This window comes from Aotus nancymaae, unplaced genomic scaffold, assembly GCF_030222135.1.
Source record: "Aotus nancymaae isolate 86718 unplaced genomic scaffold, 86718_ANA_hifiasm-v0.15.2.pri h1tg000058l, whole genome shotgun sequence".
Taxonomy (NCBI): Eukaryota; Metazoa; Chordata; class Mammalia; order Primates; family Aotidae; genus Aotus; species Aotus nancymaae.
In genome coordinates this window covers 21,506,679-21,527,192 of record NW_026988472.1, presented here as the reverse complement: position 1 = coordinate 21,527,192, position 20,514 = coordinate 21,506,679, and the positions used below count along the sequence as shown (strand labels likewise).

The 20,514-nt window shown below is 38.3% G+C and overlaps 1 protein-coding gene across 1 annotated transcript; it reads right to left on the bottom strand.

The window, feature by feature from the left end:
- Positions 1-2,029: 2,029 nt before the first annotated feature.
- On the bottom strand, positions 2,030-10,399 carry DYNLT3 (dynein light chain Tctex-type 3). The gene is made up of 5 exons (XM_012448107.2): positions 10,310-10,399; positions 9,124-9,165; positions 4,914-5,037; positions 4,169-4,246; positions 2,030-3,840 (listed from the first exon to the last, which is right to left on the bottom strand). Exons 1-5 carry the CDS (start codon positions 10,337-10,339, stop codon positions 3,764-3,766), a joined length of 351 nt encoding a protein of 116 aa, XP_012303530.1. The 5' UTR covers positions 10,340-10,399; the 3' UTR covers positions 2,030-3,763.
- Positions 10,400-20,514: the final 10,115 nt, after the last annotated feature.

Here is a 20,514-nt window from a genome sequence, read left to right as displayed (position 1 = left end):
GGGTTAAAAGTCAATTACTCCAGCAGATGTTCTAAGGAACTTCTGTCATTGACCAAGGGACTTGGGAGAGGAGGGGAATTCCTCCCAGGTTAAAAGTCCGTCTCCCTCCTCCAGGTGGATTTTCCCCACCCTGGGGTCCCCTTCCACCCTCGTGGAAGCTTCTTTTCATCTCCTAAACTCCATCTCTCTCTGAATTCCCTTCCACTCAGTGTGGAAGCTGTCTTTCCTCTCCTGGATTCCATCTTTCTGGATTCTCTCACTCAGTGTGAGAGGAGCTTTCCTTCTCTGGTTTTCCCCCTCTGGGAACCCTTCTCACTCAGTATGAGAGCGACTTTTCTTTCTCTCACTCTGTGAAAGCTAGCTGTTTCTTTCTCTCTCTCCTCCTTTTTCTCTCTCTGCCTAAATAAATCACTTTCTGCAAACACTTTTTGAGTCCGGTATTTACTTTACGAGCGCACTGCACCGTGGTCTCCTCCACGTGATAGATCAAGAACCTGGAGAAATGTCCTCTCAGGGGAGCAACAGAGTGAGACTTCACCTCAAAAAAATTAATAGATAATTTCATAAATGTGCAAAGGTTAACTTCACAGAATTACTCGACATTAAATCCTCTTTAGCCACAAATTTAGCTCCACCTTCTAGATTATAAAACAAATGCCCCTTGGGTGGATTCTAGCACGTGAGGTGAAATTTTCAACTTACCTCTTAATCTTTGTTTTGTTTGAGATGGAGTCTGGCTCTGTCACCCAGGCTGGAGTCCAGTGGCACAGTCTTGGCTCACCGCAACCTCCACCTCGTTTCAAGCTATTCTCCTGTCTCAGCCTCCCAAGTAGCTGGGACTACAGGCATGCACCACCATGCCGGGCTAATTTTTGTATTTTTGTAGAGAAAGGGTTTTGCCATGTAGCCAGGCTGGTCTCAAACTCCTGACCTCAGGTGATCCACCTGTCTCAGTCTCCCAAAGTGCTGGGATTACAGGCATGAGCCACCTCACCCAGCCTTAATCTTTGCTTTGGTATCTGATATAACAAAGACTTCTGCCACAAAAAGTCACAAATTTTTCTCCTGCTTTTTAAAAACTTATCAAAAATAGATAACTTTTTTTACTCAAACTTTGAAAATATAATCCTGGGCAGCCTAAGATTACTGTAAGAATGTAATGATGAAAACGGGTAGTAATGATATGTTCAATGACTCTTAATTAGGTAACACTCAACTTGGAAAGAAAAGCAGAAAAGTACTTTCACTAGAGTAATTGTAATCAGAGGTTGCCATCATTTAGGCAGCATATGGGTACTTTACAAACGTAAAATTAGAGTGTTACAAAAATCCTTTGAATTTTTACAAACTTGAGGTCCCTAATTTTACAAACTTAAGGTCCTCAATTAAAAACAACAACACAATTGCAAGTTGACAAATAGGACAAAATCCCTTGCAAAAAATAATCATTAAAAATGAGTGGTTACAGAATATGTATTTGCACTGACTTTTGAAAATGAAATTTTGTGTTAAAATCATAAAATAAAAGGCATAAACCAGAAGCTATTATATTGTAATGGTAAATACTGGATTGAGGCTGCTATTTAAATGGTAGTTATTCTGCATAATATGCGTAATATATTTATATGGTCCCATATTCATTTATCTTCTCCATTTCTCCTATTTAGAATTTTTTTTCTTTTTTTCAAGACGGTGTCACGCCTGTCGCCCAGGCTGAGTGCAGTGGCGCAATCTTGGCTTATTGCATCTCCTGGGTTCAAGCAATTCTCCTGCCTCAGCCTCCTGAGTAGCTAGGATTACAGCTGCGTGCCACCCCACCTAGCTAATTTTTGTGTTTTTAGGAGACAGGGTCTCACCATGTTGGCCAAGCTGGTCTTGAACTCCTGACCTCAAATGATCCACTCACCTCCCAAAGTGCTTGGATTACAGGTGTGAGTCACCTCACCTAGCCATTTCTTCTATTTAGAATTTCTAAGAGCAAGCAGAATGTCATTTCTCTAACTATTAAATGATTACCCAGAAGCAAAAGTACAGCACAGGAAGATAATATTTATTATATTTTAACTAGAAACAGAGCAGATAGCAAGTTCACAAGGTACGAATTTTTTTTTCTTAAATCAGGCTTCAACAATAATAAAAAACAAGTCTGCATATATATTTTGGTCACTATTATAATCTTCAAGGGCATGAAAGCCAGCAGCATAAAGAAAAATGAAAAATGACTGAGAATTTTTGATGTTCCCAAAACAAAGATCACTGCATTAAACTCCTTTATTTTGTTAATATTATTCTTAAACATTGAATACCTATTAATTATTGATATTCAGCAAAATATCAAACATGCACATAGTATTCCTACAAGAATATTGCCTTAATATCATCGATATTAACACAAAGCTTATTCCTCCCCAAAATTCAATGAGTTATGATTCCACTCTCTATATGTATTAGTGTTAGTGGTAATATGCAAAACTGATTTCGTTTTCAAGGGTAAGTAGCAAATTGACTTTGCATTTGGTGGCCAGCTGTGTACCCTAATTTTTTGTCTATTTTCTTAATAAATTGAATTACATTTCATAAGCCCTGAGATAACCTGCTAATGATTGTATACTTTTAATCTATCTTTATTCCACTCAATTTGAACCCCACATAATAAGTCTTTAAAATTATTTACAGATGGTTGTAACTAAAGTGATGATAAAATGTACTACTTATATAAATAAGACTGATAATAAGGCCTTTAACTAAGAGTTGCATATTTTATATGCACTTTTATCTTGCTAGGAGCAACCCTTAAAATTACATCTATAATTCTGTCAGAAAGTAATAAGTGCTTTCCATTTTGCTTACTTCTATATGTGTGGCCAGATTCATTTTCTTTTTCCTCCCTTGTAAAACAACTATTTTTTTCCTTCCCCAAATATTAATACTTGTCTTCCAACTGAACAATTGCTAAAAGGAACTTAGCATTTGCACAGCACATTGATAACTATAGTGCTTAGCAGATAAATATGCCCATAATAGGCATCTGATAAATGTTTGTTCCACATGGAATGAGTGAATTGTAAGGCAGCTGTTTGAGTCACATACTCTTCATCCTATACTGTAACTAATTTTGTTTAGGAAATTCAGTTTAACAGATTTAATTCACCCTCAAGTGTAAATCCAAAAAATTGAAATTAAAAGCAAATTGATTTGCTAATTCTCAGAAAAAGTAAACAAGTTAATCATAGTTGTTACTATACTATTAGTTGATAGAAAAAAAAAGAATTACTTTCCACTAAATATTATGTACAACTCAGTGAGGGGAAGAAAGTTTAAAAAAACTAAAAGATGTTAGCTAATTCTCATTTTTTTCCACATTTACCCCTGTAGATTTTTTGTTCATATATTTATTTCTGTTAACTTCTCTAGCTGAAAGAGAATTTTATTATCTGAATGGAGTATCCCATCACCTTAGGTACAAATATTAGTGAAAAGCTGGTGTAAATGTAAGATTGTATTTTTGTATCATACCATATTTCTGCATTTATATTTTGCTAGAATTCAATTTTTCTGATTTATATAATGTTGTATAGAAAATGAGATAATCTGCCAATAACTATGATATTGTTTGCTTATAATATTCAATTTTTGTTGGTAGCTCTAAAGCATATTGCACGCTTGTCATCTAGCACACTAATAAATAACTATTACTCTTTTTTTGAAAGGATACACTGACAAATTCTTAAGTTAATGGCTTTAGCCCAACATTTTTAGTCAGTTAAAGAACAATAGCAATGGCAAAAACGTTGACAATACAGTTCATGGTACGGTTCTCCCATCTTACAGTACAGGTTCCTGAAACACAAATAAAAGGATTTTGAAAAACCAGCAAAACATAAAAGTTATCAGGGAATATAGATATATGGGGAATATATACCAGGAAATACATATATTATCAAGAAATATATATATATACATATTTTCACGTTTTAATATTTTATTTCCTTCAACCTGTTAAGTCTTCACATTTCATATCGGTCTGAAGGTATACTTGTTACTAGGTACAAAGCAATACTGTTGATAGTCTTTTTAGAATTTAATGAGAATTAAATATTTGATTAAAAAGGGCAGTTTGACTTTGCTGAAAGTTGGATTTTGTGTAAATGAGCTTAAGGTCTCTTACCGTCAGATGTGGTATCCCAGAAACAGGAGCTGGCGGTGTGAAAGCCATATGCACTCTTCTGGACCACTGCACAGGTCACTGCAAATAAAGTCACAGAATGAGGACACAAACAGGCAAAGGGAAAGAGAACCAAAGTCAAAGTGTGTGAGTTCAGAGCTCTACAAGCTGTAAAAAATTAAAATTAAATAAAATACAGAAAACAAAGCATTCAGCAAATAGATTGAAAAAAATAAAAGACTATCATCTTATCTACCATCATAATTTTGACACCATTAGATTCAGTTGGTTTTTTTTTAACCAATGTCATTACCACTGGTGATTGTATTGCAGGAAAAAATATCAGTCAAATTCTGTGCTTTGTACCATGGGCAGGATTCAGACACAGAAATGCGGGAAATATTACACTTTATAAACAGTTGCTGTGTGGAATTTCTTACAGGTAAAGAGGCATGGGACTACTGAAAGAAAGAGTTGGGCTAAGAGGGTTTCAGTGGAAAGAGAGAACTGATGCAAATGCAAAGGGTGATGCTACCAACGACAAGTAGCTGAAACTGTCTTTGAGTATTGAAAGATCTTCATCTTTTAAGTATTATTATAGACTATCTTTGAATGAGTAAATCAGAAGTCCTTTATATCCTGTTAGTATCCAACTTAAATGTCTATTGCTCATATACCTTCTCAAAATTCAGAGACAATCACAATGACAAAGGCAAGTGAACTAGTGAGGAAGGATGCTGATACTTACCAATATATTTATAAGCTTTTCCCAGCTTAACCAGATGTGTTAAGGACTGTTCCACTATGCTAGCAGTCCACTGGTTGATGTTGTTGTGATTATAATCTTCACCACCTAAAACCCCATCTACACACTAAAACGGCAGAAGACAGTTAAATTAGCCAAAAAGAACAATTTTTACACAAATTGCAGTAAATATTTATTCAAAACATAAAATATAGCTCAATGAGGCATCTTAGAAAATATACACTTGGTAAATATTGATTATGCATTGTCTCTAATTGCTTAAGGGTTTTGAAAGAGTTTCCACACACATTATCTGTCTATGAGATACTATGGGCCATATAAAGATAAATATGTCATGGCTTCTGTGTAAAGAACTTAATCTAGCAGAGATGCTAATAAAAAAATTCTAATATCTGTAGCACAAGGAAGACTAATGATAAATTATGTCATAAAAAGTTATGGTGGGGAAATAAAAAGGTGATATCAATTGGTTACCAAGTGGCTTTGAAACAGCTGGGATTTGAACTAGAGTTCACATGCTAGAAACATAGGCTGGGACTAATTTAAAAACATAATTCTTATGTATACTAATTATATTCTTGTTCATACTACGTGATTGCTTAGCTATGAAACAACTAGCACACTTGCCACTGAAAGTAAATAAAGATGCTCTCGAAAGAGAAAGTCAAATATTGTAACTTCCCATAATCTTTAATTTCATCCACTTCTGACATCTGATTAAAAGCACTGTCTCTAGTATCACAATCCTAGGTTTTAAGGCCCACTCTGACACCTATCTGCTGTGTGACCTTTAGCAAGTGACTTAACCCCTTCAAATCCCTATTTTCCTAATCCTTATAGTAAGGATAACAGCATCATCTTATCAAGTTGTTGTTAGGAGGAAATGAGACAATGAATACCAAGTGCTCAAACAGTGACTAGCACAGCATTAGCATGTAAATGATGTTAACTAGTATTATCATATATTTTACATTTGAGTGATAAAGCCAAGATACTAAAGCACTCATTTAATTCATTTCTAGAATCTAACACACACATGCAGCTTTGTTTACTATAATTAGACTCATTTAATTCATTTTTAGAATCTAGCTTAATAATACACACATACACACACATGCAGCTTTATCATTAGACCACAGTAAAGATTTACAAAGGCACTAATACAAAATTTTAAGTTGGGTAGTATAAAATCTTCACTAATGATAAAATATAAAAGGAGAAATTAAATGTTTTAGAAGCATTGACAAACGTAATGTGGCTCAAATTACTCCCCTAGAAAGCTCAATACCATGACAAAGTAGGAAGGGCAGTGGCTTTAAGGATCAGGGGAATAGGATTTTAATTCTGGCTTTATCATTACTAAGCTGATGACCTTTGGACAAACCTATTTCTCTCTTGTGATCACCTTTCCTTAAGGATAAAGTAAGAGCACTCATTTTTCTTTCAGGTTATTTAATAGGACCACTCCAAGTTTTGCTCTAAACAGCAGAAAACACCATGGGGTGTGGGTGTCACTGTAAATAGCCCTGCTGATTACTATTAATTAACATTTAGCCTAATTAATTACATTAACATGGAGGCCCACTAGACAATGCAGTCCTTAAGCAGCTCTGTATTCTCAGCACCAAACTCAGGCCCTGGGCACTTAGCAGGTATTTAATAAATGTTTGTTGTTGAAGCAATGTTGGTTTTGATATACTCTCTGGGTATCTTAAATTAAATACACTTTAGACTAAGGTCCAAGTCAATTTCATTTGTAGCTCACTTTTTCTTTGAAGGTTTTTTGAGGAAGCAATTTCTATTACTAACAATAAAGAAAATGTATGCATATTACTGATAAATGAGTGTCCCTGAGTTCAGCAGGAAAAATATATTAGCATAGGGGTTCAGAGCAAGAAATCAAAGGGAAGAAAATAAGATCAGTAAGGAAATCAGAAATAACTGCTGAAATTATGTAATCATCTAGGAAGTGCTAAAATGTTTTAAAATGCTGCTCATTCTCAGGCCTTTCCAATGTCTCAATGGAAATGTTTCAATGGCAGAAGATTGGTTCATGGGAAGAGGAAAGAGGATAGACATGTAGCTGCAAATAACCTGTAGCAAAGCTGAGTTTCTTTGCAGTCTCATACTTCATATAAAAATTCAAGAGAAGCTTGCTTTTAACTACATAATGCATCAGAGTTTGTTTTTTAAAAAAAACTGTTTTCGCTTAAATTACTTATATTACTTAACTCTGTCTCACAAATAGTCAAGGAAAACTGATGCTCTAAAATACATCCAGTGACTTCTAGCATCACCTGGCCACTGCCAAGTATGTATTTCCCAGTTGAAAAAGCATGATTCTTTTAATTTGATACAATATTAAAGTAACAGGCATATGATCTGAAAAATCCAGTGGAACAGAAAAGCTTAGAATGAAGAGTCCCCTCCCTACCCTTTCCTTTCCCATTCCCAGTCCCATTCCCCAGAGGAAACCCATCAGTGTCAACCATTTTTATTTCTTATAAGGGTTACTTACATATCTCCAAATAATGTTTATGTCACTATTTCTTGATTTATGAATTATAGGCGACATCCATAACTCCTACTATGATAGATGAAAATTTGGTTCCCTCAGACCACCCACCCCCTTCTCTCAATATAGTGAAATCACAATTTTTTTTTAACTTAAATATATTTACACTGTTAGAAACCTGTTTCCTTTCCACTCTGGGTGTTTTCTTCCACACAGAGGATTGTTCTTTAACATTCCTGGCCTCTTGTGCTGTCAGTTATTCCTCCCTATCTAGGTGGAATGAGTTACCTGGTTGGTGGGTGATAACCATTGTTTTAACATCTCATTTGGCAGAGCCAGTCTCCCAAATGTGTTGAACTTGAGCTTTAGTTTCTCCTTCCCACTTCACCCAAACCAATGAAAGGCACCAGCCTGAACAAGTGTTTCTCTCTGCTGACTCAAACTTTCTCTTGGATGCCTCTTCCCAGGGCTGAACTGAACGGGAGTTAGCAAAACAAGCTACAATCACCAACCTAGTTTTTATCAATAATAAAGGTGATATTTTGTTTTCTTTCTATTGGCTCTTTTTTCTTTTCATTGGTTCAGAACTTAAGCAAGGAAGAAGGCACTATCTAAATTGAATCCCAAATAACCCAGTATTCTTTGTTTCATGTTCCATCAACCAAGGACAGTCTTTCCTGACTTTCCACTTTGAAAATTAAGATCACTCCCTTCTCATTACCTCCACTCCCTCTTCCACCTCCCAGTTTCCCTCATTTGTGCTTTTGCATTGTAAAGGTATCAGAAACCTTTGCATTCTACTTTTAATAATTAAATATTCCTGGGCTACATAGATAGAATGCATAATTCTGAAGTATTAAAATATGGCAAGATTTTCAAGTGCCTGTCTAGACCTTGAGTTAATTCTAGTTGTATAAGGCCAGACCTTGGTAAGGTGTTAAAAAATACCTTACCAATACTGTAGTCTGTATGCGATACCTCTAAAATAATGAAAGTTCCCTTGCCAGAATTAATTCCCAAGGATAATTTCTTTTCTATTTGCCTAAAAGGAGTTTCAAATACTTTTCTTAAAATTTTGATTTACCATCATATCAATATTTATGATGTTAAGTGATCATTTTTCCTATTATACTGGGCAAAAAAGTGTACATACCCAAAGGCAGATATTTCTAGGACTTTTGTTATCTATTTTATAAAATATACATATACATTATACATATGCTTTGTAAAAGTCTATATGTGTGTACATATATATACACATACATATACTTTTATAGCATTAACATTTAAAATAATGTTTGCCTTCTGGAATAAAAGTTCTTTTATCCAAAAGACAGAGTATCATTTTTAAACCAGTTTTCTAGACTAAGAAAATCCTTAAACATCTCTTTTAGAGTAAGCCCCAAGATGCCGATAGCACACAGAAAAACATAGAAGCACCCCTATAAAGAGTTAGTGGATAAAGATTTAAAATCTTGTTCTTGGCTGGGTGCAGTGGTTCACGCCTGTAATCCCAACACTTTGGGAGGCCGATGCAGGTGGATCACCTGAGGTCAAGAATTTGAGACCAGCCTGACCAATATGGTAAAACCCTGTCTCTACTAAAAGTCAAAACATAGCTTTTAAAAATCTCGACCAACACAGCAAGCTTCAGGAGAAACAACATGTATAACTCACCTCTTTGACAATATTGTGGGCTTCCTCAGCATTGAAGCCAACCTAAAGGGAAAACAAAAGGTAAAGCTGCTTTCAACACAGACTTGCAGATATGACGCTACACAGAATACCCTAGGCTGGCCTAGAGAGGTGGTAGTGACAGGAGGTAGTGACAGGAGACCACAGTGATAAAGAGCATCAGGTCTACAGAAGGGGCCAATCTTGCCCCTAAACACTTAAAAACACTGAATGCTTTCCCTACTTACCTCCCTGGAGATTGACTCATGAGGTCTGGGGTAGAGCCTGCAAGCCTACATTTTTTTAAAAAAGTGCTTTATACTGGTGATCCTAATGAACATCCTAGATTAAGAATCATTGTATTGTAAAACTCAGGAAATAAGCAAGAAGTGGCTATAAAGATGTTACATGTTATAAGAATACAGAAATAGTTTCAGCTAAGTGAAAGAATAAAGTGGTCCATAAGAAAAGAATGCTTAGATTATTTTCAATTTTGTTTTTAACTTGTGCTAGGCAAAAATTTCTTTCCTAAATTAAAGATGATGAAAATACTTGATAACTCAAGATTAACATCACTTTAATGCTATAAAGTGGTCTGACAACTTAGTCTTTTCTTTGGAGTCCCCGTCGATAGCAGGAAGATAACAACTGACATCATGGGGTTCTGGTGAGGGCTGGGAAAGCCTGAGTCAGTAAGCAAGGCTTGTAATCCATAAAGCGCCTCCTTCCAGCCCACCCAGGCAAGAGTTACCGGGAGTGGGAGTGGCAGTGCCACCAGGACCCCGAGACCGCGATCGACGGGGGCTGCAGCATCTGCCCTGAGGACGCCAAGGGGCTGAGGAAGCAGCGGGAAGACCCGTTTTCGAGGCCCGCCCGGTAGAAGGGCGGCGCCCGCCACCCCATGCCCACTCCTAGCACCCAAGTTAGGCCTCGTCCTCCCAATCCTGCCCCAACCCCACCGTCTGATCCGCGCCCTCCTGGCCACCCCTGCCACCCCGAATCTCAGGACTTCTGGGTGGGGAGAACGGGTCGGGCGGGGCGGATCCCGGGCCCAAGGGAGAGGGCCGGGGCTCGGAGGACGCCGCACCCAAACTCTTGGGGCCGCCCATGCTGGGAGACCACCCGGCAAGAGCCCCGCGCAGAGGAAGGCGGGAGCGGGGGACGCTTTCAGGTAGCCAAGGGGCGGTACCTCGTCGCAGTGGCGATGGTACTCCTCCATGGTAGCGCCGGCTCTCCCTGGGGGCGGAGCGACGCGCCGGTGGAGCACCGCGGCCGCGCAGTGGCCTCCGGGGAGGCCCCACCCCCGATTATGGCCTAGGGCCTTTCCCTACGCAATCCCCGCCTTTGTGTCGCAGTGGCGTCACCTGGCAACGCAGGGCTAGCTCCGGGCAAGGCGTCATGTCAGACCACGCACCTCTTCCTTGCTTCCTCTGCCCTTTCTGGAAACAAGGGATGAATGTTAAAGAACTGGGAATGGCGCCAGTGTGGATCAGATGGGGTGACCTAGTGGCAGTTAGTCCAGACTCCACACTATTGGTTGAGTGCCCACTGCTGTGATTATTTGCATGTATTTGTCCATTCACCATCATTTGGCACATAAAAGTGTAGTTAATGTCGTGATAAACCAGCCACTTTGATTCATCCATTTACTAGCTATGTTACTTGGAAAAATTCACCTCCCACAGCTTCAGTTTTCTCATACGGAAACTTACTGTCATACCTATTTCACTACCGGTTGTAAGGATCAGATGAGATGCTATATACACAACTCCTAAAGTAGATGCTTCTCAGCTAGACAACAATGCCTACATTTATTTTAAAGTTATTAATTTCCAGATAATCCTAATCACTTCCTCAAAACCTCACGATCAGCCAGAAGAGTTCTTCTGTCACTGCTTTTATCAAGATGAAACTGAGGTACAGAGAATTTAATTTGCCCAAGGTCATACATCCAGTAGGTGTAGAAAAGGGACTTGAGCTCAAGAGTCTGATAGCAGAACCCAAGCTCTTAACCACTGTATTACTTTCCTATTGCTACTGTAACAAATTACCATAAATGTAGTGCCTTAAAACAGCACACACTTGTTCTCTTACAGTTCCGTTACCGGTGGAGGGTGTCCAGGTTCTTGTAGCTTTGAACAAATAATTGGACAAAAGGCACAAACAAAGCAAGGAAAGAATGAAGCAACAAAAGTGGAGATTTATTGAAAATGAAGGTACACTCCACAGGGTGGGAGTGGGCGGAGAAGCCGCTCAAGGGCTGGGATATAGAATCTTCTCAGCTCCAGATACCCCCTAGAGGTTTACCATTGGCCACTTCGTATTTATCCCATGTAAATGAAGTGGTGGCCCACAATCACAGGGTGAAGTGAAGTTACAAAGGCCACACTCCTATGCAAATATCTGATTGGTTGCAAAAAGCAACCAATCAGAGGTACTTTCAATTTCTCATCTGCCCTGCAGAAAAGGTGGGGGTTTGCAAAGGGAATAGCCTCAGGTCCTTTTGTTACTTAGGCCTAAAAAGTTCGTTTTCCTTTCAATTTAGTTCTAGGAAGTCAGTGTGAAACAGCCTTAAGTTCCCTACCTCTTGATCCTATTCTCCTGCCTGAGTTCTGGGGGTCAGAAGTCTAAGATGGGCCCATAGAGCTGCATGACTTCTGGAGGCTCTAGGGCAGACTCTGTTTCTTTGTTTTTTCCAGCTTCTAGAGACTGCCTGCATTCCTTGGCTCATGACCCCTTCCTCCAAATTCAAAGCCATCAACCTCTTTTCTCCTCTTTGACCGCTGCTTCAAAGAGATGTGAGGCATCTCTACAAAGGAGAGATGTATGACTCTCGCCCTCCTGTTTCCCTCTCAAGACCCTTAACTTAATCACATGTGCCAAATGTCTTTTGTACTCTGTAACATATTCACAGATTCTTAGAATTCAGATGCGAACAATTTTGAGGGTGAGCATTATTCAGCCAACCAGAATACTTTTCTATTTTGCTGCCCAGAATCAAAGTTGGAAACCATTAGTCTTCTAGTCCAACTCCCCTATTTTACAAGTAAAACTGAAGCTGAGAAGATAAAGTAACTTCTACAAGGCACATAGATGTTAACTGGACTCCTGGGCTTCTGATTCTCAGGCTCTTATTTTATGAACTTAGAACCAAATAGGGTTGTTTACTTAACAATATGGGGTTTGTTATTGGTTCTCCTTAGTTGTGGATCATGCAGGGTTACTGCAGAAGTGACTGTAATTCATAGAGGAAGCACATCCTCTTTCAAGATTTTCTTTTTACCAAAGTTTTCATCCTATAAGCAACTCCAGCATTCTATTCATGAGAAGAATTCGTAGGGTCTTTGTGAACATCAGTTTTATTTCCCTAAAGAACTCTACCTATGCCTGGGTGAGTTAAACCCTGAAGCTACCTAATCTTAACACTGCAAGGGCTGCACCAGCACATCTCAAGTTTGTGTTATGTGATTGTTCATGATGCATATAAAGTGAGATGGTGAAGTGTTGTTCCAGTTACCATTCCTGTGTAATGAATTACCCCAGAATTTAGCAGCTTATTTATTATATTATGCTCATGGATTCTGTTGGTCAGAAATTTGAACAAGGCACAGCAGAAATAATTTGTCTTTGCTCTGTGTCTGAGGCCTCAGGTGGGGAGACTCAGAGACCGGAGGAAATTCAATTGTGGGGACTAGAATCATCTGAAGACTTGTTCATTCACATGTCTGATACCTGGGCTTAGATGAATCAAATATTAGCACTGTCAACTGTAGCGACAAACAGATGGCCCCACTGAATGGATTGGCTTTTTACCATCATGGCAGCCTTAGAGTAGCCAGATACCTTACATGGCAACTCAAAGCTCCAAGCATGAGTGTTCCATCAAGCATGGAAGAAGATTTGTCACCTTTTATCACCTAGTGTCACAAATTACACAGCAGCCCTTCTATCATACTCTAATCATTGAAACATTCACTCAGATTCGAAGGGAAGAGACACAGAATCTACTTCTCAATGGGAGAAGTGACAAATAATTTGGGGGTGATGCTTTAAAACTACAGTGGGCTTATTAACTAGCATCCTGTGGTTGCAAGTGACAGAAAACCCAACAGGATGAGCTGAAATAATGGCATTTAGTTTCTTATATAACCAGACTGATATGGTTTGGATCTGTGTCCCCACCAAACCTCATGTTGAATTATAATCTCCAGTGTTGGAGGTGGGGCCTGGTGGGAGGTGATTGGATCATGGGATCACATTTCTCATGAATAGGGTGGCAACATCACCTCAGTGTTGTTCTTGTGATAGTAAGTGATAGTGAGTGAGTTATTATGAGATCTGGCTGCTTAAACGTGTGTAGCACCTCCCCGCTCTCTCTCTTCTTCCTGCTCCAGCCATGTAAGACGTGCCTGCTTCCCTTTTACCTTCCACCATGATTGTAAGTTTCCTGAAGCCTGCCCAGAAGCAGGAGCCACTCTGCTTCCTGTGCAGCTTGCAGAACCATGAGCCAATTAAACCTCTTTTCTTTATAGATTATCTAGTCTCAGGTATTTCTCATTGCTATGAAGCAATGAGAAAACAGACTAATACACAGACATACAGAGGCAAAGATACTCTAGTTCGTTTAGTTACCCAACAGATCTTGGGGACTTATGTGCTTTTCATCTTTCTATGCCAATATCCTCAGTATATCAGCAACATTTAGCCTCATGGTCATACATGGCTGCATTAGTTCCAGTATCTCTAGGAAAAAAGTTATCACATTCAGGAATAAGATGAGCATTTCCTGGGGTTGATCAGATTTTCTTAGGAAAGCAAATCTTTCTTTCAAGTCTCTAGGAGTTTCCTCCTCATGTTCTATTGGCCAAGATTGGGCCATGCAACTCCTGCCAGGCAAAACATATGGGACAATAAATGTCGGTGTTTTCATTTTGTATGGTGAAAAGTGACTTCTGCCAGCAAGAAAAAAAATGGATGTAAAATAAATGTTGGTAGGTCAGTCCTTTCCAAACTTTTCCATGTTATGGGCCACATAGAAGATAATACTTACATGGTAGATTGAGGTAAACTTGAGGGGCTTTGTGGGCATCTTTATGGGGTTTGGTTAAAAAATATTTTCTTTACATTATACAATTATATGAAAAAACAAAATAGAAAGGGTGTTAAAATTGAATTTGTAAAAACTTCCAAATAAAATCTCTTTCAGTGCTTTAGTGAGACCCTCAATCTTGCTTTCACCCATATAACATTTTATATCTGGCTCTATGCATTAGGTAGTAATAAGCAATTCCTATTAAAGAGTTTTTAATAATTATTTTTCACTAAATCTAAATAAATTATATTGTTGAGAAAGTTTCCCTATAGAAGTAGATGATAAAAAATATTTGGACCCACTTTACTAACCACTCAAATCATATCTAAAGGCTTCCGTAATGGAAGACTATGTAATTAGGACCATCCCTTTCACTGATAATTACAAAGGTTGAACAAAATGTAATAGACATTTGCTCAAAAGAATTGGATTTTTAACAAGATGGGGAAGAATTATGAATCTAAGACCTAGAATAATGAAACCCAGAAAGATGAGCATGGCATTTGGGATAACTTTTTACTTCGAGGTGAGAAGATGCTAAGAATTTGCTTATAGGCCAAGGGGTAAAATAATTAGACTGCATGGACTGCAAAGGAGGATGATTCTGGTAAACAATCATGCTTTGGGTTGAAACCTCATGGATTAAACTGTGGGAGTGAGACACCCAAACTTGATCTTGCAAACTGAAGCTCAGTTTTAAATTACCTAAACCCCGAAATAGAATTAAGGTGATCTGGCATTGCTAATGCCTCTACCAACTTCTAGAAGCAAATGCAAATTCTCTCTGAAGGAAGAAAACATTATCTTAGGTCTCAAGTCAGACGTGATTTTTTTCACATACATCAAGTGGACAATAAAACATAACTAGACACATAACAAGACAAAACAACATTATCGTAAATCAACAGACAATGGAAACAGCCCAACCAGGGATGAAGATGATGGAGTTATCAGAAACAGACTTTAAAATAACTATGCTTACTATATTCAAAGAGATGAAAGACGAAGTTGAGAATTTCATCCAAGAACTTGAAATTATAAAAAATATATAGAAATGGAATTTCTAGAAGTAGAAAGTACAATAATCAAATTAAAAAAAAGAATGGGTTCTATAGTGGTTCAGACAAAGCTGAAGATTTAGTGAAATTTAAAAAAATTGGACAGAATAAAATAGTGAAAGTGAAGCACAGAGACATAAATGAATGTAAAATATAGAAGAAAGCATACAGATAAAAGTAATACTATGAGAAAGTTTAACATACATAATGAGATTTCCAGAAGGAGATGAGGGAGAATGAACAGAAACAATATTTGATGAAATATTAGCTGGAGATCTTACAAATTGATGAAAGAACATATTAGTCAGAGTCTCTCTATAGAAAGCAGATGAAACCTCCAAAATATAATAATTCAGGGAGGATTTATTTACAATAGTGTGTGCTGGGATGGTGGATATAGCAGATCTATAAAGAATAGTGGCCGGGCGCAGTGGCTCACGCCTGTAATCCCAGCACTTTGGGAGGCCAAGGCGGGTAGATCACGAGGTGAAGAGATCGAGACCATCCTGTTCAACATGGTGAAACTCCGTTTCTACTAAAAATACAAAAAAATTAGCTGGGCATGGTGGCGCATGCCTGTAATCCCAGCTACTCAGGAGGCTGAGGCAGGAGAATTGCCTGAACCCAGGAGGCAGAGGTTGCGGTGAGCCGAGATCGCGCCATTGCACTCCAGCCTGGGTAACAAGAGTGAAACTCCGTCTCAAAAAAAAAAAAAAGAATAGTGTCAGGAACCCAGTATAGACTATCACTTTTCTCCATCAACTTGCCCAGCTACAGAGGCAGGGACTATAGCAACTATTCTGTGTTACTTTATCCCCTCTTCCTTTTACCTCCACTGTCTTATAGTAATGACATTGGTCATAGCTAATGTTTTTGATTGCAGGTGGTTTTGTGACCAACTTACTCTCACATTTAAATGCTATAATAGTTAATGGACCTCCTCTGTGTGTCAAACAGCACATTTTATGCTCTGCATCCACTATATTTCTAGGGAGTCTGTGATTACAGGTCCAACTAATGTCAACAATGTAATGGATCAATGTGTTGTGGTACAGATCTAAGATACGAGGGATTCCTTTAACTCTGACATGGAGGTCTTTTAATTTTTTTAAAAAATACTTATTTTTTTTAGATCTAGTCCTAAATCCAGACTTTCTAGTTTTTTAATTCATGTTTTTCATTTCATATTCATAACTCTTATATTTTCCTTATCTGTGCTTTCTAAAGCTATAATAAAACACCAGGTGACTCCACGATCTTTACGAGAAACTTCGTTGCTATAGAGATTCAGTGCTGCAGCCAGCTGCAGCTACTTGACCTCCAGTGCCATTCCCTCTACCTGCATTACATCCTCTGGTGATAAAGTGAGTAATCATTATGTCACATTGTGGTCATGAATTACATATGCCCTATTTCTTCCAAGTAAGAAGATTATCCATGTGCTCCTTTAAGTATATGAAAAACAAATTCTCAGAATTTCATTTTGAGTATGTGTGTATATAAAGAGATTTATTTTAATACATTTAAGAGTCACTTATAGTTTGCTTTTTTTGAATTGTTTTTTCATATCCCTTGCCCATTTTCAAACTTTGTTCTTAATCTTTTATCTTGTTGATTTGTGAGAACTTTTTATAAATAACAAATTATCCTTGTGTTTGTGATGAGTTGCAAATACTTTCTCCCAATATTTTTTCCTCTTTTTATTTTGCTTAAGATAATTTTGCCATATACACTTTTAAATGATTAATATTAACTTTCTCAAAAATACTTATTCTAAGAAATTGGCTGACACAATTTTAGAATCTTGGCAAGTCCAAAATCTGATGAGGTAGACCAAACAGGCTAGAGACTCAGGAAAGGGTTACAGTTAATCTGCAGAAGCAGCCTGATACAGAATCAAGGAGTACCAGTGTAACAGATGAAATCTGAAGACTACCTGCTGGAGAATTCCCTTTTGCTCTGGGGAGGTCAGCCTTTTGTTCTAATCAGGCCTTCAACAGTTTAGACAAGGCTCACCCACATTATGGAAGGTAATCTGCTTTACTGAAAGTCTACTGATTTAAATATAAACTCAACCAAAACATCCTCACAGAAACATCCACAATAATTTTTGACCAAATATCTGGGCACTGTGGCTAAGTCAAGTTGACACATATAACTAACCATCACAGGCTACTTCTGCTACCAGTTACTGTATCAATCAAGTTGCCAAGATGAAGCAGATGGCACACTCAAGTTGGCATAAATTGAAGAGTGCTCATTTACAAAGATGTGGGCAGGAGAACTAATGGCAAGTGATAGTACAAGAACATGGGGCTAGCAACAGTGAAGCTGTCAGTACTCCTAAGCTGTGAAGTTTGAGGGGGAAAGAGAATTAAACAGTCATGTTGACAAGGCCACTTTAAGAGAAAAAAATGATCTTTTTTCAAGGGATATAATAAGCCCAAGGTGGCCTCCCACAAAGGGAACCCAGGGAATAATTATCTTGACCCTTTCTCCTTCCCTCTGATCTCTTACTGCTGTTTCTCATTAGCTGAACTTATCTGGAAACTAGAGGGCACAGGAATGAATGTAATCCACATAGGTCAGTTTCCCAAAGCATGAAGGAATGTGGAGTGTGTATGTGGACAGACAAACAGAGGATACTTTGCACAGATCTTAAGCCACAGGTCCAAGAATCCCTATGATTCCCAAGTAGAATGAATAAACTAATAACTGTATTTTGGCACATCACAGTAAAATGGCTGAAAACGGAAGGAAAGAGAAAAATTGTAAAGTATCACTGCCTCGCCCAAAAAAGACAAATTACCTTCAAAAGTGAAACAAGAAGATTCAAATCTGACTCCTCATAGAAACAGTGGAAACTTAAAGACAATGTATTTTTAAGTTGGTAACTAGCAATTGTACATATTTGTGTGGTGCACAGTAATATTCTGATAAATGCATAAAGTGTGTCATGACCAAATCAGGATATTTAGAACGTTCATTGCCTTGCACATTTATCATTTCATCGTGTTGGTGTTTTGGGCTCTTCTTGCATTGCTATAAAGAAATACTTGAGGCTGGGCAATTTATAAAGAAAGAGGTTTAATTGGTTCATAGTTCCAGAGGCTGTACAAGCATGATGCTAGCATCTGCTTGGTTTCTGGGGAGGCCTCAGGTACCTTTTACTCATGGTGGAAGGTGAAGCAGGAGCAGGCACATCACATGGCCAGAGCAGTGCAAGATGGGAGAGAGGTGGCACATATTTTAAACAAACAGATCTCATATGAATTCATGCACTATAATGAGGACAGCACCAAGCCATGAGAGATCTGCCCCCGTGACCCAAACATTTTCCACCAGGCTCCATATACAACATTGGAGATTACATTTCAACATGAGATTTAGAGTGGACAACATCCAAATTGTATCATTTTGCCCTTGGCCTCTCAAATCTCATGTTTTTCTCATGCTGCAAAATACAGTTCTCCCTTGCCAGTAGTCCCCCGAAAGTCTCAACTCCTTTCAGCATCACTCAAAAAAAGTCCAAAGTTCAAAGTCTCGTCTGAGACAAGGCAAGTACCTTTCATCCACGAGCCTGTGAAACCAAAAACTAGTACTTACTTCCAAGACACAATGGAAGTACAGTCATTGGGTAAAGATTCCTCTTCCAAAAGGAAGAAATCGGCCAAAAGAAAGATGAGCCACATTCAAGTCTGAAACAAAGCAGGGCACTCATTAAATCTTAAAACTCCAGAATAATCTCCTTTGATTCCACGTCCTGCATCCAGAGCACACTGATGGAAGGGGTGGGTTCCTAAGGCCTTGAGCAGCTCTGCACCTGTGGCTTTTCCATGCTGAAGTTGCAAGCTCTTAGTGTGTCTTCCATTCTGGGGTCTGGAGGATGGTGGTCCTTTCCCACAGCTCCACAAGGCAGTTCCCCAGTGGGAACTCTGTGTGGGGTCTCCAACCCCACATTTCCCCTCCTCACTTCCCTAGTACATGTTCTCTGTAGGATCTCTGCCCATGCAACAGGCTTCTGCTTGGATTCCTAGGCTTTTCATACATCCTCTGAAATCTGTGTGGAGGCTGCCAAGCCTCCTTAACTCTTGCACTTTGCATGCCTGCAGGCTTACAACCACATGGCAACTCCCTAGGTTATGGCTTGCACACTCTGGACCTTGTGGCCCAAGCTGTACTTAAAACCCTTTAAGCCAAAGCAGGAGTTTGGGCAGGTGGGATGTGGGGAGCAGTGTCCTGAAGCTGTTCAGGATAATGAGGTCTGAGGCCTGGCCCAGGAACCATTCTTTCCTCCTGCAAGTGGGAGAGGCTGACTCAAAGATCTCAGAAGTGCCTTTGAGGTCTTTTTCCCATTGTCTTGACTATTAGCACCTGATTTTATTTTTAGTCATGCGAATACCTCTAGAAAGTGATTGCTCCATTGCTGGCTTGGATTCTTCCGAATCTTTAGGGCTTTCTATATATAAGATCTTGTCATCTTCAAAGAGAAACAATTTGACTTCCTCTTTTCCAATTTGAATGCCTTTTGTTCCTTTATCTTGCCTAATTGATCTGGCTAGGACTTTCAGTACTATGTTGAATAGGAGTGGTGCAAGTGGGCATCCTAGACAACGTATTTTGACACCTTCAAAACACCGGAAGAAAATACTCTGAACTTAGAATGTCTATGCAGCAAAAAACCCTTCAAAAAGAAAGATTAAATAACAAAAATTTATGAAAATAAAAATGAAACTAGTTACCAGTACATTTCAAGAAATACAAAAATTTATACTTTTGGCAAAATACAAATTAATTTTAGATAGAAACTTGGGTGATGTAGGAAGAAATGAAGAGTAATTACAGGACTACATTTAATGATTATGAACTCTATAAAACAATGATAATAACATCTATGGAGTTTAAAGTATATGCCAAATTCAAATACAGGATGCAGTAGCACGTAAATTGAGAGGAGGATAAATTGAGTTAAGGTGTTCAAATCTCCTTTTATTGTTCAAGAAATGGGTAAGGTATCAAGTAATATTATACTTTGATAAATCAAGGATGCATTTTGTATAGGGTAAAATGAACTAAATGAAAAGTATTTTTTAAGTGTATAATTACTAAGCTAACAGAGTAGAGAAATGGAATTTTAACAATATTCAGTTAACACAAAAGAAGGCAAAGAAGGAGAGAAAAAAAGAACATAGCAAAAGTGACATAAATATGTAAAAATAATAAAATGATAGATTTAATGCCAAA